Source organism: Sapajus apella, unplaced genomic scaffold (assembly GCF_009761245.1).
Source record: "Sapajus apella isolate SASKATOON/1434 unplaced genomic scaffold, GSC_monkey_1.0 scaffold41, whole genome shotgun sequence".
In the NCBI taxonomy this organism is placed as follows: domain Eukaryota; kingdom Metazoa; phylum Chordata; class Mammalia; order Primates; family Cebidae; genus Sapajus; species Sapajus apella.
In genome coordinates, this window is record NW_022436981.1 from 1,230,251 (window position 1) to 1,256,541 (window position 26,291).

A 26,291-nucleotide genomic window follows, 5' to 3' on the forward strand; every position below is an offset into this window, starting at 1 on the left:
AAACAAAATGAAAAAAACAGACCAAGTCCAATGATTTTAAAAAATTAATCTGGCTGGCCCAGTGGCTCAGACCTGTAATCCTATCACTTTGGGAGGTGGAGGTGGAAGAATTGCTTGATCCCAGGAGTTTGAGACCAGCCTGGGCAACATAGGGAGACCCTGTCTTCAGCCTGGGTGACAGAGCAAGACCCTATCTCAAAAAATTAATAATAATCATCACCTTACAGTGTTGGCTGGGCTCACGCCTGTAATCCCAGTGCTTTGAGAGGCTGAGGTGAGTGGATCACCTGAGGTTGGGCATTTGAGACCATCCTGGCCAACACGGTGAAACCCCATCTCTCTAAAAACACAAAAATTAGCTGGGCATGGTAACAGGCACCTGTAATCCCAGTTACCTGGAAGGCTGAGGGAGGAGAATCACTTGAACTCGGCGGGAAGTGGGGATGGGGGTGGAGGTTGCAGCATACTGAGATCACACCACTGCACTCCAGCCTGGCCTACACACACATATTTTTTAACACAACTAGTAGAAAAGATAGACTTTTGAAGTAAAATAAAAAAGAAACAACCTGTAAAGGTATCATCTGTGATAGGGCATGGGGCCGCTCACCTGAAATCCCGGTGCTTTGGGAAGCTGAGGCAGGAGGATTGCTTGAAGTTAGATGTTTGAGACCAGCCTGGGCAACATAGAAAAGCACCATCTCTATAAAAAAATTTTTTTTAATTAGAAAGTAAGCTGGGGCTGGGCGTGGTGGCTCATGACTGTAATCCCAGACCTTTGGGAGGCCAAGGCGGGCAGATCACGAGCTCAGAAGTTCAAGACCAGCCTGGCCAACAGAGTGAAACCCTGTCTCTACTAAAAACACAAAAAATTAGCTGAGCATGGTGGTGGTGAGCATCTGTAATTCCAGCTACTTGGGAGGCTGAGACAGGAGAATCACTTGAACGCAGGAGGCGGAGATTGCAGGGAGCCACGATTACACCACTGTACTCTAGCCTGGGTAACAGTGCAAGACTGTCTCAAAAAAAAAAAAAAGCTAGGCATAGTGGTGCACACTGATAGTCCTAGCTACTTGGAAGGCTGAGGTAGGAGGATTGCTTGAGCTCAGGAGTTTAGAGGCCGCAGTGAGCTGTGATCACGTCACTGCATTCTAGCCGGGGTGACAGAGCGAGACCCTGTTGCTTGAAAATAAAAATTATCAGCTATGATTTTGCCCACTTATTTTTCACGGGACAAGTGGTTACTGTGTGTGTGCCCCTAGGCCCATGTGCCACTCACTTAATCTGACACTTGGCTGTGTGTCAGCATAGCGTCAGACACTTTTATTTTGCTTAATTCAGTCTTCCAGCAACGCAGGAAGGCAGGTACTGTTATTATCCTCTTTTTACAGAGAAGGAACCTGAGGCTGTTGTGCTTCTGGGCTTCCTAAGCAGCACAGCAATAGCATTGAAACCCTGCCAAGGGTTGTGTTGAGGGTGGTCACCTTGACGCCTAGTCCTGGGCTGCTCTAACAGGCCTCTTTATCTCCCCAGGTGGCCCTGTGCACCCAGGTGGCCCTGGGCATGGAGCATCTGTCCAACAACCGCTTTGTGCATAAGGACTTGGCTGCTCGAAACTGCCTGGTCAGCGCTCAGAGACAAGTGAAGGTGTCTGCCCTGGGCCTCAGCAAGGATGTGTACAACAGGTAGAAGGGCATGTGTGGGGTGGGGGCTCCTTCTTTTTTTCCGGAGGGTGAGGGGCAGAGGACAGACAGTTTGGAGGTGTGGGAAAGGGTTTATTACCTGCTGAGTCCAAAGCTGGAGGACCTGGAATAGGGAGGAGTTTTCCCATCCTTTTTCTAAGAGTACAGCAGGTGGCCAGGTGTGGTGGCTCATGCGTGTAATCCCAGCACTTTGGGAGGCTGAGGGGGGTGGATCCTGAGGTCAGGACTTCAAGACCAGCTTGGCCAAGATGGTGAAGTCCCTTCTCTAATAAAAATACAAAAATTAGCTGGGCGTGGTGGCAGGTGCCTGTGATCTTGTCTACTTGGGAGGCTGAAGCAGAGAATTGCTTGAACCCAGTAGGTGGAAGTTGCAGTGAGCCGAGATCGAGCCACTACATTCCAGCCTGGGTGACAGAGTGAGACTGCATCTCCAAAAAAAAAAAAAAAAAAAAAAAAAAGAGAGAGAGAGAGAATATAGCAGGCTTCCCAGCCAGTGGGCCACAAGTCCTTGATGGTTGTAAAATGTCTCTAGTGATTAAATAAATATATAAATAAATAAACCTTTTTCTAAAAAAATAGGCAAACTTGGTAAGGATTTTTATATAGTCTAATTTTATGGCTCCCTCTGTAACTTCCTGAGCTCAGTCTTTATTATTTTGAAGTCTGAGGCTGACAGCTCAGCACCCATGCCAGAGCTTGCTCCAGAGAGCCTATGTGGGCTCCACAGCACTGCTGAGAATGTCCCCTCAAGTCCCCCAGTTCCATGTCATCCCGTTTGTCTATCGCTGTAGTGAGGATTGGTTTATCACTAATAAAGCTCTTTCCATTTAACGGTTCTTATTTTTTACATTTTTATATGTATGGCTGTTAGCTTTTCTGTTAACATTTAGGCAAAGTTTGATCTTCAGTGGAATTTTATTTATTTATTTATTTTTTGAGACGGGGTTTCGCTCTCCTTGCCCAGGCTGGAGTGCAATGGGACAATCTTAGCTCACTGCAACCTCTGCCTCCTGGGTTCAAGTAATTCTCCTGTCTCAGCATCCCAAGTAGCTGGGATTACAGGAGTGTGCCACCACACCTGGCTAATTTTTTGTATTTAGTAGAGACAGAGTTTCACCATATCGGTCAGGTTGATCTCAAACTCCCGACCTCAGGTGATCCACCTGCCTCAGCCTCCAAAGTGCTGGGATTACAGGCGTGAACCACCACACTCAGCCATTAATGGAATTTTTTTTTTTTTTTTTTTTTTGAGACGGAGTTTTCGCTCTTGTTACCCAGGCTGGAGTGCAATGGCGCGATCTCGGCTCACCGCAACCTCCGTCTCCTGGGTTCAGGCAATTCTCCTGCCTCAGCCTCCTGGGTAGCTGGGATTACAGGCACGCGCCACCATGCCCAGCCAATTTTTTTTGTATTTTTAGTAGAGACGGGGTTTCACCATATTGACCAGGATGGTCTCGATCTCTTGACCTCGTGATCCACCCGCCTCGGCCTCCCAAAGTGCTGGGATTACAGGCTTGAGCCACCGCGCCCGGCCATTAATGGAATTTTTTAACCATCAAACCTGTGTGGTTGCCTCCAGATTTTGTCTAGTGTACTCCCGTGCTCAGGACACATGACCAATTTCTTGGTGTCTGTATGTAGAAAGGCTGGATTCCAGCTTGGGGATGAGTTCCAGTCGGGGAATATGAGGCTGCAGCGACAGGCCACGCTTCTCATCCCACCTCACCCCTGGGTTGCTTCTCTCCTGCAGTGAGTACTACCACTTCCGCCAGGCCTGGGTGCCACTGCGCTGGATGTCCCCCGAGGCCATCCTGGAGGGTGACTTCTCTACCAAGTCCGATGTCTGGGCCTTCGGTGTGCTGATGTGGGAAGTGTTTACACACGGAGAGATGCCCCATGACGGGCAGGCAGATGATGAAGTGCTGGCAGGTAGGCAGCCGCATGGCTAAGGGAGGATTCCAGGTGGGCCCCAGATGCAGGTCCTGCTCAGGGCCCCAGGGCCAGTTCAGTCTGCCTCCCCTCTCAGGGCTGCTACTGAGCAGGCACACAGATACGGCCACGCTGATTGTTAAAATACTGCAATACTTTGATATTGGTTGGTAAATAGCCTTTGCCCCTAGTACCCACTCCAGCCACTCTGCCGCCCACTTCAGCTCCTATGCATGGACCCCATCCTACCAGCCAGAGTGAGTGGGGTCAGGGGAGTCATCTTTTTCATTGCGAGTACCCACCTACCACTGCCCAGCACTGCCCCAGAGGCATCCGTGGGTGGCTGCTTGTAGGAACTGCAAGCTCCACAAAGTGTTGCACAAGCTGTTGAATGTTTTGGCCAACATTGCACCTGCCGTCTTCCCTACAGATTTGCAGGCTGGGAAGGCTAGACTTCCTCAGCCTGAGGGCTGTCCTTCCAAGCTCTATCGGCTGATGCAGCGCTGCTGGGCCCTCAGCCCCAAGGACCGGCCCTCCTTCAGTGAGATTGCCAGTGCCCTGGGAGATAGCCCTGTGGACAGCAAGCCGTGAGGAGGGAACCCAGTGGGCTGTGCCTCAGGATGGCGTGGGCAGGGGAGGACATCTCCAGAGGGGAGCTCACAGCATGATGGGCAAGATCCCTGTCCTCCTGGGCCCTGAGGCCCCTGCCCTAGTGCAGCAGGCATTGCTGAGGTCTGAGCGGGGCCTGGCCTTTCCTCCTCTTCCTCACCCTCGTCCTTTGGGAGGCTGACTCGGACCCAAACTGGGTGACTAGTTGGGCCTTGGGCTGGGCAGTTTTCTCTGCCACCTCTTCCCCTATCAGGGACAGTGTGGGTACCTCAGGTAACCCCAATTTCTGGCCTGCTACTTCTCCCCTTAACCAGGTCCAACTCTGCCACTCACCTGCCAACTTTGCCTGCGGAGGGCGAAGCTTGGGATGAGCTGGGTCTGGGGGGAGTTCCTTACTATTCTCAAGTTCTGGGCACACAGGGTTAAGGAGTCTCTTGGCCCATCGGTCCCACTTGGGGGTCTAGACCAGGACGTTAGAGGACACAGCAAGTGAGTCTGCCCAACTGTGGGCTGTGCAGGCTGACCCAGACCCATGCCTCCCCCCACCCTTCTCTCCTTTCCTCATCCTAAGTGCCTGGCAGATGAAGGAGTTTTCAGGAGCTTTTGACACTATATAACCCGCCCTTTTTGTATGCACCATGGGCGGCTTTTATATGTAATTGCAGCGTGGGGTGGGTGGGCATAGGAGGTAGGAGTGGGCCCTGGAGGAGATGAGGAGGGTGGGCCACCCCTACCCCACACTTTTATTGTTGTTTTTGTTTTGTTTTGTTTTTTGTTTTTGTTTTTTACACTCGCTGCTCTCAATAAAGAAGCCTTTTTTACAACCTGTTTCTGAGACTCATTTCCTGCTCTTGCTCATGGAAGATGTTCCTTCTTCCCCCACTGATCAGAAAGGGCCATGTGCGGGCTGGCTGCGGTGGCTCATGCCTGTAATCCCAGCACTTTGGGAGGTTGAGGCCAGTGGATCACCTGACGTCAGGAGTTCGAGACCAGCCTGGCCAACAAGGTGAAACCCCGGTCTCTACTGAAAATACAAAAATTAGCTGGGCATGGTGGCAGGTGCCTGTAATCCCAGCTACTCGGGAGGCCGAGACAGGAGAATCGCTTGAACCCAGGAGACGGAGGTTGCAGTGAGCCAAGATCTCGCCACTGCACTCCAGCCTGCCTTACAGAGCAAGACTCCATCTCAATAAAAAAAAAGAAAAAGGAAGGGCCGTGTGCCTTCATGGAGTCTGGTGGGGCTTAGACAGGATGAACCGGTGGACACTCGTTCTTCTCTCCAGTTTGCAGGGCAGGTGAGCATGCAGGCATGAAGGAGGCAAGATCACCTGTTGTCTGTGCAACCCTAGGCTGCCCTCTTGACTGTCACCTAGATAGGACTAATCCTTGTGCTCAGATGGGGACACTAGAAGTGTGAAGAGGGGAGCCAGTTAGAGTAGGATTGGAGAAGGAGTTAGTGACAGACTCAGGTCTCTGAGTCCTTTGAAGACTTAGGAGGGAGGCAAAGTCTGTAGAACCAAGCAGAGAGACAGTGCTTAATGCCTGGATCTTGTGTCATGAGGTATCCTTTGCCTCATTCCAGTGACTTCAGCCTGGTTCACCATCCAAAAGAAACAAGTCCTGAGCTCTGAACCTGCTCTAGTTCCTTTACTCCTCACCAAACGTTTGAATAATAAAAATAACAGCAGGCCGGACATGGTGGCTCACACCTGTAACCCTAACACTTTGGGAGACTGAGGCAGCAGGATCACTTGAGTCCAGGAGTTTGAGACCATCCTGGCCAACATAGTGAGACCCTGTCTCTACAAAAAAATTTAAAAATTAGCCAGGTGTGGTGGCATGTACTTTTAGTCTTAACTACTGAGGAGGCTGTGGCGGGAGGATCACTTGAGCCCAGGAGTTTGAGATGGCAATGAGTTATGATCACAACACTGGACTCCAGCCTGGGTGATCAAGTGAGACCCTGTCCCTAAATAAATAAATAAATAAATAACAGGCCTGCTGGGTACAGTGGCTCACACCTGTAATGCCAGCACTTTGGGAGGCTGGGGCGGGTAGATCACAGGGTCAGGAGTTTGAGACCAGCCCGGCTACCCCATCTGTATTAAAAATACAAAAATTAACTGGGTGTGGTGGCACATGTCTGTAATCCCAGATGCTCGGGGGGCCAAGGCAGGAGAATCGCTTGAACCCAGGATGCAGATGTTGCAGTGAGCGAAGATTGCACCACTGCGCTCCACCCTGGGCGATTAGAGCAAGACTGTCTCAAATAAATAAACAGGCCAGGTGCGGTGACTCATGCCTGTAATCCCAGCACTTTGGGAGGCTGAGTTAGGCAGATCACAAGGCCAGGGGTTCAAGATCAGCTTGGCCAACATGATGAAACCCCATCTCTACTAAAAATAAAAAAATTAGCCAGGCGTGGTGGTGCACATTCGTGATCACAGCTACTCAGGAGGCTGAGGCAGGAGAATTGCTTGAACTTGGGAAGTGGAGGTTGCAGTGAGCCGAGATCGCGCCACTGCACTCCAGCCTGGGTGACAGAGCAAGACTCCGTCTCAATCAATCAGTCAAACAGGCCACAGGTACAGTGGCTCACGCTTATAATCTCAGCACTTTTGGAGGCTGAAGTGAGAGAAATGCCTTGGCAACATGGCTAGACTCCTTCTCTACAAAAATTTTTAAAAATTAGCCTGGCGGTGAAACCCCATCTCTACCAACAATACAAAAAATTAGCGGGATGTGTTGGTGTGTGCCTGTAATCCCAGCTACTCGGGAGACTGAGGCAGGAGAATCGTTTGAACCTGGGAGGTGGAGGTTGCAGTGAGCCAAGGTTGTGCCATTGCACTCCAGCCTGGGCAAGAGAGACCCCATCTCAAAAAAAAATTTTTTTTTTAATTAGCTGGGTGTGGTGGGGCATGCCCATGGTCTCAGCTATTCTGAGGCTGAGGAGGAAGGATCTCTTCAACCCAGGAGGTTCACATCACTGCACTCCCGGCTGGGTGACAGAGCGAGACCCTGTCTCAAAAAAAAAAAAAGAAAGAAAAGCTAATGTTTTTTGAAGACTTGCTCTGTACTAGTCACTTAATATGCATTATCTCATTTCATCTCTGCAACTCTGTTAGCCAGTTGAGATTATTTCCATTTCACAGATTAGGAAACTGAGTCTCAGGGAAGTCAAGTAGTTCGACCATGGTTACACAGCTAGTAAGTGAGCCATAGTTGCCAATACACACCATGTATTGCATCCTTCAGATGTGTTGAAGTGGGGAAAAATTTTTCCAGAACGGTGTTTTTCAAACTCTGGGCTGTGACCAGGATTAGAAAAAAGGAGAAAAAAGAAATGTAATAGGTGCTATCAGAGTACACTGTATCCTGTAAGGGTAACTGTTGTTTTACAAAATTTTGTTATATTTGCTTCGTATTTGTATATATTGGATAGTGTGTTAGTCAACTGTTGGGTGGTGATACTTCATAGTAATCCCCAAATTTTAGTAGCTGACAAGGTTTTTTTTTCTGACTCATGGATCTGCAGGTTGGTGAGGGTTGGTTGATTTTAGCTGTGCTTGTTGCCAGGCTGGATGTCTGGTTTAGGTCTAGTTTTCTGGTACCCAGAGCATGCTCTTGTGCAGTGGCCCAGTGTAAGAGGACAAGCCAAACCATGCAAGCACATTTCAGACCACAAGTCTGAGCTGGCACCGTGCCCTGTGCCTGTAGTCCCAGCCACTCGGGAGGCTGAGACAGCAGGAGGAGGTTTGCTTGAGCCCAGGAGTTTGAGGCTGTAGTCTGTAGTGTGCAATGATTGTGCCTGTGAATAGCCACTACACTGCAACCTGGGCAAAATAGCTAGACCTCATCTCTTACACACAGACACAGACACACACACACACACACACACACACACACACACACACACGTCTGTTAACATTTTATTGGCCAAAGCAAGTCACACGGTAAAACCCAACATCAACACCAGTAGGACACACTGCAAAGTCACACAGCAAGGATGTGGATTTATAATTCCAACAGAGGGTGCGAAGAGTTGGGAGCAATCACCTAATTGACCACAGGTTGCAATGTAAAAATGATTTCTGAGGAGGCTGAGGCAGGAGAATCGCTTGAACCTGGAAGGCAGAGGTTGCAGTGAGCCAAGATCGTGCCATTGCACTCCAGCCTGGGCGACAAGAACCAAACTCTGTCTCAAAAAAAAAAAAAAAAAAGATTTGGACTGTGGGTTGCACTCAGAAATATTTGAAAGGCACTGCTCTGTAAATTCATGAGTCACCAAATCCTCTTCTAACTCTTGTTCTTCTTTGAGCACTCTATAGTGGCTAACATTGTTGGCCAGGCCTTCCTCTTCAGAGACTCTCCTCCCTCACCTTTTTACAGCATCTCCAGTTTCTCTGGCCAGTCCTTCTCTGGCCCTGGCTGAAGCTTTTCTCCTGCCTGCTCCAGCTCCAAGAGATAGCTAATCTCCTGGGACTGTCATTGCCCTTCCTTTTCCTTCCTTCGTTTTTTTCCTTCCATCTTTCCTTCCTCTCTCTCCCTCTTTCTTTCTCTCTTTCTCCCTCTCTTCTTTCCTTCCTCTCTCCTTCCCTCCCTCCCTCCCTCCCTCCTTCCCTCCCTCTCTCCCTCCCTCCCTTCCTTTTTTTTTCTTCCCACCTTCTTTTTTTTTTTTCTTCTTTCTACATGGGGTATCACTCTGTTACTCAGGCTGGAGTACAGTGGAGTAATCATGGCTCACTGTAACCTCAACCACCCAGGCTTAAGGGATCCTCCCACCTCAGCCTCCTGAGTAGCTGGGACTACAGGCACGTACCACCAAGCCCAGCTAATTTTTGTATTTTTTGTAACAATGGGGTTTTGCCATGTTGCCCAGGGTGGTCTTGAATTCCTGAACTCAAGCAATCTGCCCACCTCAGCCTCCCAAAGTGCTGGGATTATAGGCGTGGGCCACCGCGCCCAGCCATTTCTCTACTTTCCTACTTTTGGGACTCTCCTCTCGCATGGCTCTAACTGGTCCTTCAGTGTGAACAGGTCCCAAACCCTTAGCTTTAATCCCAGCCTCTACCTCAAGCTCCAGACACAGCCTCCCCATTTCTTTTCTTTTTCTCTGTTGCCCAGGCTGGAGTACAGTGGTGTGCTCTTGGCCAACTGCAACCTCCATCTCTCAGGTTCAAGTGGTTCTCCTGACTCAGCCTCCCTAGTAGCTGGGATTACAGGCATGCACCACCATGCCCAGCTAATTTTTGTATTTTTAGCACAGAGAAGGTTTCACCGTGTTGGCTAGGCTGGACTTGAGCGCCTGACCTCAGGTGATCCACCCACCTCAGCCTCCCAAAGTGCTAGGATTACAGGCATGAGCCACCGCACCCAGTCAGCCTCCCTGTTTCTTGCAGCACATTTTCCTCTGCCTGATTCCCTGGGCCCAAGCAGAATTTAGCTCTTTCCCAAACCTATTTCTCCATCCAAGTTCCCTGTTTCCATTAATGGTACCACTGTTTGGAGAATAGTCACCCTTACTCAAAATGTTAATTCATCATGAGTCTTTTCTGTGTATCCCCTCCCTGCACAGTCTACCAAAGTCCATGAATTCTGTCTGCCCTGTTTCTATTTTTGCTTTATTAATTATTTATTTTTGAGACAGGGTCTCACTCTGTCACCCAGGCTGGAATGCAGTGGCATAGTCATAGCTCACTGCAGTCTCAGCCTCCCCAGGTTCAGGCGATCCTCCTTCCTCAGCCTACCCAGTAGCTAGAACCATAGGAATGCACCACTATGCCTGGCTAATTTTTGTAGAGAAGGAATTTAGCTATGTTACCTAGACCTGTCTTAAACTTCTGAGCTCAAGCGATCCGCCCACCTCGGCCTCCCAAAGTGCTGGGATTACAGGCATGAGTCACCACACCCAGCTTGTTTTTTGCTATTTAATATTATTGTTATTATTATTTTGAGAGGGTGTCTCCCTCTGTCCCCCAGGCTGGAGTGCAGTGTCTTGATCTCGGCTCACTGCAACCTCCACCTCTTGAATTCAAGAGACTTTCCTGCCTCAGCCTCCTGAGTAGCTGGGATTACAGGTGCCTGCCACCATACTTGGCTAATTTTTTTTTTTTTTTTTTGTATTTTTAGTAGAGCTAGGGTTTCACCATATTGGCCAGTGTGCTCTCAAACTCTTGACCTCAAGCAATCACCTGCCTTGGCCTCCCAAAGTGTTGGAATTATAGGCATGAGCCACCGCGCCTATTTTTGCTTAATTTTAAAAGAAAAATATAAAAGTAATATTGATTGTCAGCTGGGCGTTGGTGGCTCATGCTTGTAATCCCAGCACTTTGGGAGGCTGAGGCGGGCAGATCACGAGGTCAAGAGATTGAGACCATCCTGGCCAACATGGTGAAACCCTGTCTCTACTAAAAATACAAAAATGAGCTGGGCATGGTGGCTCACACCTGTAGTCCCAGCTACTTGGGAAGCTGAGGCAGGAGAATCGCTGGAACCTGTGAGGGGGAGGTTGCAGTTAGCCAAGATCACGCCTCTGCACTCCAGCCTGGGTACACAGTGACATTCTGTCTCAAAAAAAAAAAAAAAAAAAAAAAAAAAAGGGAATATTGATTGTCAAAGAAGTCACATGATACAGACTTATATAAAGCCGAAAAGCACACCCCTTTCATCTCTTGTCCCAAACCTCACTCTCCGTAGGTAAGCATTAGAACTATTAGTGTTTGGAGTGTGGCTTTCCAGACTTTTCTCAGGCACAATGACTCATAAATTCTCTTCCATTACTTCTAATGCTGCCATCACAATTGATACCCTCTTTGCTTCTGTGTGAAATTATGAATCCCTGGGTAAAGGTTAATTCCAAATGAAAAAAAGATTTAGGGTATTTTGACAGTAATTTTTTTGTTTTTTTGAGACAGAGTCTCATTCCGTCACCAGGTACCAGGCTGGAGTGCAGTGGTGCAACCTCAGCTCAGTGCAACCTCCGCCTCCTGGGTTCAAGCAATTCTCCTGCCTCAGTCTCCTAAGTAGCTGGGACTACAGGTGCGCACCACCATGCCCAGCTAATTTTTTTGTATTTTTAGTAGAGACGGGGTTTCACCATGTTAGCCAGGATGGTCTCGATCTCTTGACCTCGTGATCCGCCTGCCTTGGCCTCCCAAAGCGCTGGGATTACAGGTGTGAGCCACTGCGCCCGGCCAGTAATTTTTTTTTCTTTAATTGAGAGGGTCTTACTCTGTCATCCAGATTGAGTGAAGTGGCACCATCATGGCTCACTGCGGCCTGGGCTCAAGTGATCTTCCTGCCTCAGTTTCCCTAGTAGCTGGGACTACAGATGCGTGCCACCATGCCCAACATTTTTTTTTTTTTGAGACAGAGTTTCATTCTTTCACCCAGGCAAGAGTGTGAAGTGGCATGATCTCGGCTCACTGCAATTTCCCTCCCCCCGCCGCCCCCACCGCTGGGTTCAAGCAATTCTCCTGCCTCAGCCTCCTGAGTAGCTGAGATTATTGGCACACACCACCACGCTTGACTAATTTTTGTATTTTTACTAGAGATAGGGTTTTGCCATGTTGGCCAGGCTGGTCTTGAACTCCTGACCTCAGGTGATCCACTTGCCTTGGCCTCCTGAAGTGCTAGGATTACAGGCGTGAGCCAGGTCACCTGGCCCAATTTTTTGTTTTTTAAGAGATGGGGTCTCATTATGTTGCCCAAACTGGTCTCATATTTCTGGATGCAAGCCATCTTCCCACCTTGACCTCGAAAAGTGTTGGGATTATAGGTGTGAGCCACTGCACCCAGCCATGACAGTAATTTTTTTTTTCCTGAGATGGGAGTCTTGCTCTGTCGCCTAGTCTGGAATGCAGTGGCGTGACGTCAGCTCACTGCAACCTCTGCTTCCCCGGGTTCAAGTGATTCTTCTGCCTCAGCCTCCTGAGTAGCTAGGACTACAGGCGCATTCCGCCACACCCAGCTAATTTTTGTATTTTTAGTAGAGAAGGGGTTTCACCATGTTGGCCAAGATGGTCTTGATCTCTTGACCTCATGATCCGCCTGCCTCGGCCTCCCAAAGTGCTGGGATTACAGGTGTGAGCCACTGTGCCCGGCCAACAGTAATTTTTAAAAGCAATCCTTAATATTTGTTTTGTTATTACTTGGGTGTTAAAAGTTAGAAGAAAGAAAGAAAGGTCTGGGTGGAATCTGTGTGGTGTGAGGGATCTGGCTGAAGTTCTCATGTACTTCCAGAGGCCTTTCATGGTCTGGGGTGGACATGAGCTCCCCTCTGTTGCAAAGGCCTACTCTGATGAGGTATTTTTGGAGGAGCATTTCAACTTCCCATTTCAGAGCAGCCAGGCAGGGAGCTCCCCTGAGCTCAGTAGGCTGTGTGGGGTCTATGGCCACCATCAGCTCCAGGTGACAGTGCTCCTGTGGGTACCTAGGTCCACTATTACCAAAAATTCTGATTTTTTTTGAGGGAGGTTAGATATTCAGATTTTTTTTTTTTTTTTTTTTGAGATGGAGTCTCGCTCTGTAGCCCAGACTGGAGTGCAGTGGCCCCATTTCAGCTCACTGCAACCTTTGCCTCCCAGGTTCAAGTGATTCTCCTGCCTCAGCCTCCCGTGTAGCTGAGATTATAGGCGTGCGCCACTATGGCCGGCTAATTTTTTGCTTTTTTTAGTAGAGATGGTGTTTTGCCATGTTGGCCAGGCTGGTCTTGAATTCCTGACCTCAAGTGATCCATCCGCCTCAGCCTCCCAAAGTACTAGGATTACAGGCGTGAGCCACTGCGCCTGGCCAGGTATTCAGATTTTTATGTAAACTCTCATGATTTTTAAATGTTTTAAGGTCCAAATAAAACACATCCATGAGATAGTTTTTGATTTTGACTTTATCCCTAGCAATACTTTGGGCTCTGGAACCTGCAATAATCCAATAGTGTGGGTATAGATCTCCTCCTGACTCCCTGTGGTGACAAAGGACACGAAGCTGGGCCATCCCAAGCAGACAAAGAAGCTGTGACACTAACACTGGTGTGCAATGACCCAGGAGTTGGGAGAAATTGGAGAGAGGACAGCCTATTTGGAGGGTAGCTAAGGACTGTGTTCTTCCCAGACAACTGCTCTCTGCCACATCTATAGGAGCTCCCCTATAGACGTGGCAGAGAGCAGTTGCCTGTCCCTGCTGCGGGATGTCACCCTTGCATGTGTCTAAACTAGGAGGCTCAAATGAAAACGTCTTTAGAGGGCAGGTGGGAATGAAATCCCAGGGCTTTGGCTATAGTATTTTGGTGCTCAGACAAAACATGACCCCAAACATCATTTGTGGCCCCTAAAACCCTTCTGGAGCCTATTTATCTATTTGACCTGTTCTTCCTCTTGGACTAACATGTTCCATATGTTGAAGTACCTGTGGTAAAGAGTAAATTGGTGGGGGGAGGGGCAACCTCTTTAAAACTATTGGGGACTGGGCACCATGGCTCAGGCCTTTAATCCCAGCACTTTGGGAAGCTGAGGTGAGAGAATAGCTTGAGCCCAGAAGTTTGAGACCAGCCTGGGCAACATAGGGAGACCTCATATCTATCTTACAAAAAATACACGCTATGTTTTATTCATTATATACACTATATTTTACTGATCACTTGCACATATTTTATTTCAGTATTTCTCAAAGCTTTTGGGTCGTGACTCACAGTAAGAAATGCAGTTGATATTGTCACATACACTGAATGATAAGAAATTGACAATATCCCACCTTCTTGACCTATAAAATGGTAATTTTATAGGGTTCAACTTATATATAATGCAAACAAATGTTTTATGCAGCAATATTTGACTTTGCTTTTTGTGACTTTAAATGTCAGCTGTAGTATACTGAATTGATATTACTGCCACTACCAGTAATGAATAGGTTACAGTCAACTGCTTTATTAAATCTTCACAATTTTTCAGGCAGGAATAATCAGTCTCCCATCCCCTTAAACATTCGAAGATGCTAGGATGAGATGACTTACTCCAGGTAACTCCTATTGCCTAAGCACTGACCAATTACTCTGCCCTTTAGTTTTTATCTCATTAAATCTGCATTAAGAATTTCCCGGAGTAGGCTGGACATGGTGGCTCACACCTGTAATTCCAGCACTTTGGGAGGCTGAGGCGGGCGGATTACTTGAGGTGACCAGAAGGTCAGTGGTTTGAGCCCAGACTGGACAACATGGCAAAACCCCGTCTCTACTAAAAACACAAAATAATTAGCTGGGTGTGGTGGCGAGCACCTGTAATCCCAGCTATTTGGGAGGCTGAGGCAGCAGGAGAATCGATTGAACCTGGGAGGTGGAGGTTGAGTGAGCCGAGGTTGTGCCAGCACTCCAGCCTAGGCGACAGAGCAAGACTCTGTCTCAAAAAAAAAAAAAAAAAAAAAAAAAAAAAAAAAATCTCATGGAATGGATAGCAACATTGATGAATATGGAGTTTGGAAATATCAGATCACTTGTTTCCAGGTACAGGGCTACCAAGAGGCAGATTCCAGATTTAAATAATTCTCTAACAGCAAAGTCCAAGCTATTTTCACTGCTTTGGCAAAAACATCCAGACCCAGACTTTGAACCTGGCTTTGCAGCACCCCAGTTCTAGTCTTTAAATTTTTTTCTGCGGGGCACGGTGGTTCAAGCCTATAATCCTAAGACTTTGGGAAGCCAAGAGGGAAGGATCGCTTGAGGCCAGGGGTTCAAGATCAGTCTGGGCAACACGGCAAAAACCCATCTCTACAAAAAATACAAAAATTAGGCCACTGTGGTGGCATGCGCCTGTAAGTCCCAGCTACGTGAGAGGCTGAGGTGGGAGAATCGCTTGAACCCAGGAGGCGGAGGTTGCAATGAGCCAAGATCGCGCCACTGCACTCCAGGTTGGGCGACAGAGCGATACCCTGTCTGAAAAAGAAAATTTATCTTTCCTCCAATGGGCTTTCCAGAGAAAGGCGTGTATGCGCGTGTGTGTGCGCGAGCGTGCTTTACTTGATTAAACTTTCTGTCAGGCTACACTTTTTCAGGTCTTTGCACTGGCGGTAGTGTGGGCTTTATCCTCGGGACGCCCCGCTCCCCCCAGCCCAGCCTGCAGCTGGAAGTCTTCACTGATCTCCGTCTCTCCTCCCTGCCCGCCTCGGGGACTGGGAAGCCGATCTGTCTCTCGCCCTCCCCTCCACCCGCCTTTTCCAGATGTATGTCTGCCAAAGACCCCACCGTGCAGAGGATGATGAATGAGGACCCGCGAGCCAGCCTGGTGGGAAAGTGTCGTCGCCTACAAAAGCGAGGGAAAAGGAAGGGAAGTCGGGGGGAGGGGAAAAGTTAGAGCGGAGGGGCCGGGACGCGACGAGTCTGGACACCGGGGACCCAAGCCCCCTCCGCTCTGCCAATAACTGTGCCTCCCTCAGGAGGGCGTGAGGAAGTGCTCCAATCGATCCCTACACTCCTCCCTTGGAATTTGAGCTGCATTTTAAATTTTACTGCAAACCCCACAGTCCACCCAGGGGTTTCCCCAGTGCCTCCAGCATCCCGGTGCCCATTTCCTAATGCTACTCCCTCTCCTCCTCAAGACTGCGCTCCAGTCCTCTCCCAGGCTGCTTCTCCGCCGGTGCCTCCCAAACCATGCTACCATTCTCGGGTTCAGGGAGGCGGAGTCGTGCCTGCTCTCCGGTTCCTTTAAGAGGCGTCGGCTCCACCCCTCTTGGAGTCGCGGTCTGACGCGGGATGACAGCAACGAGTTCGGTATGTCTATGCAAATAAGCGCCCCCGTGGGCCAATGGGGAGCGGAGGTGCCGGAACCGCGGACCAATGGGGCGGGGGCGCTGGGGCTCACCATATAAGGAGCGGCCTCGCCATAAAAGGAAACATTGTATCTCTTTATATGGGGGGAAGGGTCGGGGGATCCCTCCGCCGCCAGCGCGTGGTCCCGGCCCCCTCCACCCGCCGTCTCGGCCGCGGCCAGCAGCCCCTGCCCCCCGGGGGACGCTGACGGCCGCCGGGCGCGCCGCCCTAGCAGACGGACAGGGGGCGCTGCGCGCGGCCTGGGGCAGCCCGGGCCACAGGGGCAGGAAAGTGAGGGCCCAGGTCGGCCCGGGCGTGCAGGGGCCCCGGGTTCGCAGCGGCGGCCGCGGCAGCGATAGCTGCACCAGCAGCAGCGGGAGTGCCGGGTTGAGCCGGGAAGCCGATGGCGGCGGCGGCGGCGTCTCCGATTCCTCGCTGACTGCCCGTCCGCCCTCCTGCATCGAGCGCCATGTTACCGAGCCAAGCTGGGGCCGCGGCGGCTCTGGGCCGGGGCTCGGCCCTGGGGGGCAGCCTGAATCGGACCCCGACGGGGCGGCCGGGCGGCGGCGGCGGCGGGACTCGCGGTGCTAACGGGGGCCGAGTCCCCGGGAACGGCGCGGGGCTCGGGCCCGGCCGCCTGGAGCGGGAGGCTGCGGCAGCGGCGGCAACCACCCCGGCGCCCACCGCGGGGGCCCTCTACAGCGGCAGCGAGGGCGATTCGGAGTCGGGCGAGGAGGAGGAGCTGGGCGCCGAGCGGCGCGGCCTGAAGCGGAGCCTGAGCGAGATGGAGATCGGCATGGTGGTCGGTGGGCCCGAGGCGTCGGCGGCGGCCACCGGAGGCTACGGGCCGGTGAGCGGCGCGGTGAGCGGGGCCAAGCCGGGTAAGAAGACCCGGGGCCGCGTGAAGATCAAGATGGAGTTCATCGACAACAAGCTGCGGCGCTACACGACCTTCAGCAAGAGGAAGACGGGCATCATGAAGAAGGTACCAAGCCGGCGAGCTGGCGGGCCCCGGGGGCCGGGAGGGGTGGGGATGCACAGGGGGAGCCCGGGAGGAAGGCAGAGCCTAGGCGGAGGTGAGAGGCGGCGAGTCCACTGGAGGTATGTGGGAGGGGATGGCTCCTGCCCGGGGAGGGCCGAAGGGGAGGGGCCGCCTGGGAAATGTGGGGAGAGGGGAGATCCCGCGAACGCCCGGAACCGTGGGGAAAGGCGCCGAGGTGGGAGTGACCGGCGCGCGAGGGGAAGAGGGCTCTTGCTGATTGAAGGGGTGAGGAGCGGTCATGGGAGGCTGCGAGGCTGCCAGGCTGCCAAGGAGGTGGATAAAGAGAAGCGGGATCAGTAGGTCCTGTGCACTCTGGTGTTCGGAGGAGGGCGCCGGAAAAGCAGGGAGCAGACGAGAAGGTATGGAGGTGAGGAGGCTGGAGCTGCATGACAACAATGAGCGAGCATGCGTGGGAGGAAGCGGGCACCACGAGAGTAGTGCTTGTTCGAAGGACAGGCAGGGTTAGGAACCAGGTAAGAGAGCCGGGCAGGAGAACTGATGCTGCCCTGAGCAGCAGGGACCTAGTCCCGCGCCGGCCGTGTCTTCCATGGCATCCACTGGGAACCGCATGCTCCTGGCAGGACCAGCTGCAGAATCTCCTGCAGTTAGGACAAGTGGGGTTTCCAGCCCTACGGAGAATCTATGCATGGATGGGGTTTGGGGGAAGTCAGGGAGGCTTGCCAGAGGTACCTAGGAATTCCTCATCTGCCAGCCAGTGAAAGTGGTAAGGAAAGGAGTAATTTTGGGGTGTAGAAGGTAAGGGAAGGGATGAAAGCAGAGGAATTGGGAAACAAGGAGCTGGATCCTTGGAAACGCTGGCTGGTGTTTATTTCTGTCCCATGTAGAAACCAGAGCTGCTTCCAAGGTGGTTCGTAGAACTTCGTTGGGAGGGTATGGCATCTATGGGGCCATCCTTAAAGGCCCCCTTCCTGGGCTCATGGCAGGATGTTCAGTACTAATCTAGGTCTCATCTCCCATCACTCCAGACACTGTTGTACCAGTATCCCTTATCACTTGATCATCAGTGGAGAAGGTTGTGGGGGGAGGTAATTAATGAAGGAAAACTCTTTTCTCCTTTCATAACCTTCTTCCCAAGACAAAGAAAGAAGGGCAGTAAAGTATTACAGGACAAAAGGAGAAGTTAGGCTGTGTCAACAAGTTGGAGCCTGTGCAGTTTCTGGAAAGAAACATGGAACTGTTGGAGCTTAAGTGGTCCGTTATCACTAATGTCTTGTGCAAATTCCACTGTGGTAGGTAGGGATCCATCCTGGTCCCTGTGACAGTGAGGAGGGGTGAGGCTCTGGGACATTCCAGGCTCTAAGCTGTGTTGGAGAGCAGCTAACTGGGTCCTTCGTTGGTATCCCCTGAGGTTGTATGTTCTACTACCCGCCAGCTATTACTGTTTGCTTGGGGTATCTGCAGGTCAATGGGGCTGCTCCTCAAAGGAGGAGGATGGGTAGTTTTGCTGCTTGCAGAGATCCTGATAGGACACTCTGTCCCCAGAGGCACTAGAGATGAAGGTCATTATGGGAATGGGGGAACGAGATCACTGTATAATTCTTCTTTTTCCAACTTCCCAAGGAAGGTAGAGATAAAAAATTTGCTGACCTGCCCATCTCCCTCCTCACCCAGGCCTATGAACTGTCCACGCTGACAGGGACACAGGTGCTGTTGCTGGTGGCCAGTGAGACAGGCCATGTGTATACCTTTGCCACCCGCAAACTGCAGCCCATGATCACCAGTGAGACCGGCAAGGCACTGATTCAGACCTGCCTCAACTCGCCAGACTCTCCACCCCGCTCAGACCCCACAACAGACCAGAGAATGAGTGCCACTGGCTTTGAAGAGACAGATCTCACCTACCAGGTGTCGGAGTCTGACAGCAGTGGGGAGACCAAGGTATGTTTGTGTTGCCTATGTGAGAGGAGGGAAGGGAAGGGGGTCCCTCTCCCTCTCTGGCCCAGGACAGGTGGATAGGTGCCTACGGATGTTGAGTGGAGCCGGATTAGCGACCCTCGTCCTAGGGGACAGGTGTCCATCCTCGCTTTCCTGACAGAGCCCGGCCCTCTAGATAAGCGGGCGGCCTCCGTGCCCATATAAGGCCCGCTCGGGCTCCACGCCGGCCTCCCGCCCGCAGCCCGCCTGCCTGGCAGGGCCATTGCATTCCTCCCGCCAGCTGTCTCCCCACTAGGGGCGGGGGTGTAGCTTAGCCCGGCCCTCCAGGCTGGGTTGCCAGGGAGTAGAAAGCGAGCACTCTGGTCCCGGGGTCCTGGGAACCCAGCACTCTCGGCAGGCAGGCTGGTTGATTGGGCCGGAGACTACCTTACAAGCCTGCCGCCTGCCTCTTTAGGATGTTGGGGGCCTGGGCAGTTAGGGAGTGCTTTCGCCTGCTGCTAGGGATGCTGGGGCTGTTACGCCTCCCCCTTCCTTTTCCCGGTAAGGAGAGGGGGTGGAGCTTCCTCCCTTGCTGTCTGGGGAGCTCCACCTTCCGGGTAGCGCTTAACTAACTGGCCAATGGGAGGAAGCAGCACTGTTTGCCTTAGCAACGCCTCTGCCAATCAAGAGTCCTGGGCCCAGCTGCTTAGCAAACGTCTCGTGCTGAACCACCCCCAAGCCTTTGAGCCTCTGGTTGACTCAGTTTGGGTCTGGGCTTGGTGGCTTGGTTCTCAGTTTCCTCCTTCCCCTTCTAAGAACGAAGGCTCCCGGAGGGGAGAGTCAGTGCTAGGCTTCTCCTTCTCTTAGTAGCATATCATCTGTAATAATTTTTAAACTTTTCTAACAGTAGGTCTCATTTATTCCCAGGAAATTTGTTGGATGAGTACATTCTTTTGGTAGTTTACATCTTGGATGTGTGTCATTGCCAGACCCTGAAGATCTCTTTCAAACTCTAAGTTCCCTGAGAAACTCAGAGTTCCTATCGGAAGCCTGACAAATCAGAGCTGGAAAAACTCTTTTAAAGAAAACATAGCAACCCAGCCTCCTCATGCTTATAGAGGAAAACCAAGGTTCAGAAAAGGGGAGTGGTTATTTCAGGGTCACATAAATGGTCATTACCAGAGCTAGGAACAGGCCTTGGTGTCCTGACTCTCCAGCCAGTGAGATTACCACAGTCCATTGGAGCAGAGAACTCGGGATTATAATGATGACAATGATAATCATCATCATAAGAACAGCAAATATTTATTTTAGGCTTTTTATGTGCCAGGTACTGTTTTCCAAGTGATTTACGTATGCCAACTTACTTAATCCTTACAGCAACCTAGGAGGTAGGTATTACTCTCCCTTTATGGATAGGAAACTGTAACTCGGTAGATCAATAGCTTACCCAAGAGTCAGGCAGCAAGTAAATGGTGGTGTGGGGATTTGAACCCAAGCTCACTGGTTTCAGTCTGGGTTCTCAGTCCACACAAAGCTTCTGCAAATGCAGGCTCTGGTAGAGGCTCATTGCTCCATCTTTATTCTGGGTGTAGGACACACTGAAGCCGGCGTTCACAGTCACCAACCTGCCGGGTACCACCTCTACCATCCAAACAGCGCCTAGCACCTCTACCACCATGCAAGTCAGCAGTGGCCCCTCCTTTCCCATCACCAACTACCTGGCACCAGTGTCTGCTAGTGTCAGCCCCAGTGCTGTCAGCAGTGCCAACGGGACTGTGCTGAAGAGTACAGGCAGCGGCCCTGTCTCCTCTGGGGGCCTTATGCAGCTGCCTACCAGCTTCACCCTTATGCCTGGTGAGTCACGAGGGGCAGGGAGAGATTCGTCCTCGGGGCAAATCAAGCATGCTAAGAGTGTGTTTAGGGCCGGCACCAAGAGAACCTCTTTCCCTGCTCAGAAGGAAGGTGACTAGGGGCCAGAGCCTGAGAGAAGCCTCTTATATCCCGTTGGCAGGCATACCTCTGCCCACTGAGACCCCTGCTGTCCTTGTCAGTAAGTTTCAACCATATACTCTGGCCCTGTCTAGGTACCCCAACCCCGTGCCCCACTGCCACAGGGCAGTAGACATTTCACCACTTCCTGCCTTGACTGGGAGGCAGATCATGTCCTTGATGAGTTATTGCCAGCTGTTGGGTTAACTGAAGAAAAGAGAGGCAAGGCCCAGGGCAGGAGGAGGAGGGATGAGCAAGAGCAGAGCGTGGAAGCCTCCAGAGGGGAGATTTGGGCATGAAGGGCCTCTTTGACTCCCAGGAAAGATAGTGATGGGAGTTCGGGACCAGTGTGCCAGACCCTGGGACTGGGGTGTCCATGGGTACTTGGTGGAGGTGGCAATTGAGCAGGACAGAGCACAAATAAGACTCTGTCTTACAGGTGGGGCAGTGGCCCAGCAGGTCCCAGTGCAGGCCATTCAAGTGCACCAGGCCCCACAGCAAGCGTCTCCCTCCCGTGACAGCAGCACAGACCTCACGCAGACCTCCTCCAGCGGGACAGGTATAGCTCGCAGCCCTGTCCCTGCCTGCCTTCCCCATGATGCCTAGCAGTAGGTGCCAGCAGTAACCCTTCTGTAGCTAAAGTCAAGGGATTTCTTAAAGTGGATATTGAGGCTTTTGGCTTAATAATTATGGGATAGCCAGGTGAGGATGAATGGGTTTTGAATCCTGTCCTGCAGTGGGGCCGTGGATTCCAGGACAAATTTAGGAACCACCTTCTCATTCAGATGAGGAGCCAGAGGCTTAGAAATAAGAAGTTACTTGCACAAAGATACAGTTGCTTAATTATCAAGAAGGACTTAGCAATTTTCTCTTTGTGCTAGGGTCTTACAGGTTTTGAATAGCTACAGTTACCCTCATGTATCTCTAGACATTTCAGAAATGATGAGATACTCTCAAAATAAGGTTAATTTTAAGTTCTCGTTATTTATAACCTTATTACTCAAAGTGTGGCCTATGGACTGGGAACACCAGCATTACCTGGGAGCTTGTTGGAAATATAGAATCTTGAGTCTCACCCCATACCTACTGAATCAGAATCTGTGTTTTAGCAAGATTCCCATGTAATGCATATTGACATTTGAGACGTGCTGGTTTGAAAGATGAATTTGTTCACTGTGCATTAAGAAGGAGGGAGAATGAGAACAAATAAGATGTTAGAGAGCTCCCTAAAAGGGAGTATCTGAGTTTCCTGAGAGTAGGTCAGTCATAATCTTTGTTTTTCCCAAGATTTGGGACTTAAAAGAATTCAGCAGATAGACAATTGAATAGTACAATGTGATAGGATACAATTAAAGATTGGTGGTGTTGCGTTTAAGAAAAAATAGACTTTTTTAAGTTGATGATGGAGCAGAGGAATAGTTGTATCTAGCTTCTGACCTGGGAAATGGCAAGAGGGCTCTGGGGGCCTGGAATTCCTAGGGGTGGAATGGGAGGTATCAGTAGGGACCAGTGTCGAGCTGACACGTTTGTGTTTACCAGTGACGCTGCCCGCCACCATCATGACGTCATCTGTGCCCACAACTGTGGGTGGCCACATGATGTACCCTAGCCCGCATGCGGTGATGTATGCTCCCACCTCAGGCCTGGCTGATGGCAGCCTCACCGTGCTGAATGCCTTCTCCCAGGCACCATCTACCATGCAGGTGTCCCACAGCCAGGTCCAGGAACCAGGTGAGTAGAGGAGCAGGGCTCAGGAAAGGAGGACCGTTTCCTTCCTTATACACACAGGCATACTCACACATACACACATGCACTGATGCCTACAAATATTTCTACCCAAATACAACACAGACTTAGATGCTCACACACACATTTGGACACCATGCACACTTGGATGCTCACACCCACATGTACCCTCAGACACACTGGCACCCTCTCCCTTTGGCACTTCCATCTGACACTCCCCACATCACTTGTGCATTTGTCACCACTCCTCCAATATCAGGAAGTTTCAACAAACAATTTGAGTATCTCCTGTGGTTTTCCAATGTAGGTGGTGTCCCCCAGGTGTTCCTGACAGCGTCATCTGGGACAGTGCAGATCCCTGTTTCAGCAGTTCAGCTCCACCAGGTAGGTGGGGATAGCTGTCACCCCATCCCAGATAGCCAATTATTTGTCTTGACTTTGGGGGACCCTGTTACCAGTTTATCAAAGCTGAAATCCCTAGCCCAGAAGCCCATCTGCTTTTCTGCGCAGGCCTTGGTTGGCAGGCAGGGAAGCCGGGGGAGCCTGAGCTGGCTGGCCAGTCCCTGCCTCTTCTCATACACCCCCTTCCCTCCAGATGGCTGTTATAGGGCAGCAGGCCGGGAGCAGCAGCAACCTCACCGAGCTACAGGTGGTGAACCTGGACACCGCCCACAGCACCAAGAGTGAATGATCCGCCCGCCGCCCTGGACAGATGGCCCAAGGGATGGCACCACTTATTTATTGTTGCCTTTTCACGTTTTCTTTACACACACGTTGACGGGCCGCGGGAGGAAGGCGAGGAGGAGGAGCGGGCAGGCAGCCACAGGACTGAGCCCTCTCACTCCAGCCAAAGAAATGGGCCTGTCTGCCTCCACCCGTCCTCCCTCAGCCTCCCCTTCTTCCCACCCCACCTCCCATTTCTGTTGCTGGAGGGGCCGTCCTCCTTCCTGGGACTCCCCTCGCCAGCTTGGCTCGATGTTTGCCATGAGTATTAGCTTACCCAATGGGACCGTGCCCCACCTCCCCACACACAGGCCTTCTGTGGGGCTGGGCACTGTGTCCTCCCCTGAGGAAGAAGTTGGGGCCCTCTTGCCAGCCTCCTTGCTGACCCCAGGTGAGCCCTGTGTTTGCCACAGGCTGAGTCAAAAGAGCCCTGCCCCTGCCCCTCAGGGGGCCAGCTGGGGAGACAGGGGCTTCCTCCCTCACACCGCTGCCCTCTGCCCCTTCAGCTCCTGAGTAGCTGGGCCTGTGCACTGGGCAGGTTCCTGGGGCCGCCTGCCCTGCCTTGCCGCTCCCCTTGGACTTCCAGGGGCTCCTGGGTTGGAGGGAACCACCAGCGTTCCCTTCTTCCCCTCGTCTTCCCCCCTCTCCTCCCAGCTGCTTTACTTAAAGTTGATTTTGAACTTTTTATTTGAGGAGACGAAGTGAAAACAAATCTATAAATATATATTTTTAAAATATTTAACTTTTTTTTATGGCGTTTTTCTCGTCCCCCTCCCTGCCCAAACTCCCCTTCCCTGGGGAGCCTTTGGGCTCCCCAGAACTGGCTGGGCCCCTGGGGACAGAGCCACCCCACAAGCTTGGGGTCCACCAGTGTGTAGGGGAGATTCTGGGTTTGCCCAGTCCTGGGTTGTTTCCAGGAGAAAGCGGGGGGAGGGGCCCTCAGGCCATGCCCCAGCGGGGTGGGGAGGGTGACCTACAGCTCTGGGCCTCTTTTTGCCCTTTAGGGCTGTTGCTAGGGAGAGGGAAGAGGGAGACCAAATGTCGGGGGGGGGTGGGAGGGTGTCAGGCAGAGGCAACTGACTTCATTTGTGCCACACGCATGGGCATTGCAGCCTTGTGCTTCCCCAGGCCTGTAGCTGCCTGGGGCCCAAGTTGCAGTGAGCAGGGTGGGGTCTGGGAGGGGGTGAGAGGCAGGAATGGGGGTCAGAAGAAGTGGGAGCAGCTCTTGGGCTGAGTGTAGCCAAAGGGGAGCCAGAAATGGGCAGCTCTCCCAGGGAGTGAGCAGCTACTGTAACTTTTTTAAATTAAGACAAAAAGCCTTGAAGAAAATGACTTTATTTTTCTAAGTGTAACCTCAGTATTTATGTAATTTGTACAGGGGCCATGCCCCACCTCCCTCTTCCCCCTTTGGGGTAGATCTTGAGGGTGGGCAGCATAGGGGGGGAGGGTCTTTTACCCTGTGTCAGAGCCTACCTTCACCACCTATATCCAGAAAGGGAGCTTTTTCAGAAACAGGGCAGCAGTGGGGTGAAATTTTCTTAACCCCTACAACTAACTGCCTTCAGTAGGAACAAGCTGGCTTCTGTGATTAGGTGAAGGGGTGGGGGAAGACTTTACGCACAGCCTAGTTACCAAGGGGATGATTTGCCTACATGTTTGAGAACCCCCTAACCTCTAACCCTCATTGCTGTCTTGCCCCAGTTTGGGGTGCCAAGATGGAAGTCACCTTTCTGGGCTTTCTCCTGGAGATAGCTGGGGCTTATGGGTGGCTTTCAAGGCTGGGGCATGGCAAATCAGGGGCCAGAGAGCAGGGGAGCTTGGGACTCAGGTCTGTAACTGCCCAACCCCTTTGCTCTGCTCTTGTATCACTCCACCACCACTCACTCCCTGCTCCCCCACCCATGGGAGGAGACCTTTGATGAATTCTTCCTCTCCTTCCCACAAAAGACAGACCCAGTGAGTGAATCAGGCAAAGTGCTTATAATGGGTGTTGTGTGAGCGTGGCCTTGGGAGAACATGCGTGTGTCAGGGATGAGTTGAGGTGGCATTTTTATGTGCAGCGATCCTTGGTGTTTCCCTTCCTCGGTGGCTCTGGGGTATGTGTGTGTGTGCGCGCGCCAGAGTGTGTGTGTGTGTGAATGTGAGTGTGTATGTCAGTGGTTTCTACTTCCCCTGGGATGCTGACCCAGGAATAGTGGACATGGTCACAGTCCTATGTACAGAGCTTTCTTTTGTATTAAAAAAAAAAAATACTCTTTCAATAAATGTATCATTTTTGTGCACAGACTGTGGGGTCTTTGGCTCTATTTTTCTACTTAGGGAGGGAGAGGGGTATGGCTGCAAGGCAAACTCCTAAAATTGCTGCTCTGAGTAGCAATCCGGGCGAGACAATCTCCTCCGGGTGAGAACGGTAATGCTAATGTGTGCTTTGGGCTGTTGAATTCTATACAATTTAAGGAACGTTTTGCGGGTCGAGGATCTTCTTCCCATGCGTGGCTTTGCTAGGTGTTAAGGCCAACGCATAGGAGTAATTTTAATAGGAAAAGTGGCACAACTAATCCAAAGCCTTACTCAAGGGTTTGGGAAACTCATGGGCACGTGACCTACTGAAAGGTCATAGGACAGCCTTAAGGTGGGAGTGTGGGATACTATGTTTCGTCAGAATGATCTCTGTGTTGGGAGAGGGAGGATTCGGAGGGCAACCCAGTGAAGAGAAGCGGGGGTTCACAGCTGATTGGATGGAAAGAGCTTCTTCCTGCTGCAGAGAGAGGAGCAACGTGACCGCGATCCTGGGCACCGCCGGTAGCGCGCCCCCACGCCCCTCTTCCCGTGCAGCCGCCTGCGGTAGCACGCATGCTCCACTCACGAGCTGTTCCGC

The 26,291-nt window shown here is 51.5% G+C and overlaps 2 protein-coding genes across 4 annotated transcripts in view; both read left to right on the top strand.

The window, feature by feature from the left end:
- PTK7 (protein tyrosine kinase 7 (inactive)) overlaps window positions 1-5,069 on the top strand; it is an 82,007-nt gene extending 76,938 nt beyond the window's left edge. Inside the window, exons 18-20 of the mRNA XM_032299465.1 lie at window positions 1,534-1,685; window positions 3,454-3,632; window positions 4,063-5,069. Of these exons, the coding sequence (XP_032155356.1) occupies window positions 1,534-1,685; window positions 3,454-3,632; window positions 4,063-4,223 (492 nt within the window). The 3' untranslated portion in view covers window positions 4,224-5,069. The remainder of the gene's footprint in view (window positions 1-1,533; window positions 1,686-3,453; window positions 3,633-4,062) is intronic.
- Window positions 5,070-15,937: 10,868 nt separating this feature from the next.
- Window positions 15,938-25,699, top strand: SRF (serum response factor). Of its 3 annotated transcripts, none has more exons than XM_032299468.1 (7): window positions 15,938-17,020; window positions 18,710-18,976; window positions 20,548-20,809; window positions 21,384-21,503; window positions 22,484-22,675; window positions 22,998-23,074; window positions 23,286-25,699. In XM_032299468.1, the coding sequence occupies exons 1-7, from the start codon at window positions 16,505-16,507 to the stop codon at window positions 23,379-23,381; spliced, it is 1,530 nt and encodes a 509-aa protein (XP_032155359.1). In that variant the 5' UTR covers window positions 15,938-16,504; the 3' UTR covers window positions 23,382-25,699. The 3 variants fall into 3 exon arrangements, with proteins under 3 accessions (XP_032155359.1, XP_032155360.1, XP_032155362.1); XM_032299469.1 differs by lacking the exon at window positions 15,938-17,020 and adding an exon at window positions 17,214-17,444 and having other exon boundaries at window positions 23,286-25,690; XM_032299471.1 differs by lacking the exon at window positions 15,938-17,020 and adding an exon at window positions 17,367-17,436 and having other exon boundaries at window positions 23,286-25,690.
- Window positions 25,700-26,291: the final 592 nt, after the last annotated feature.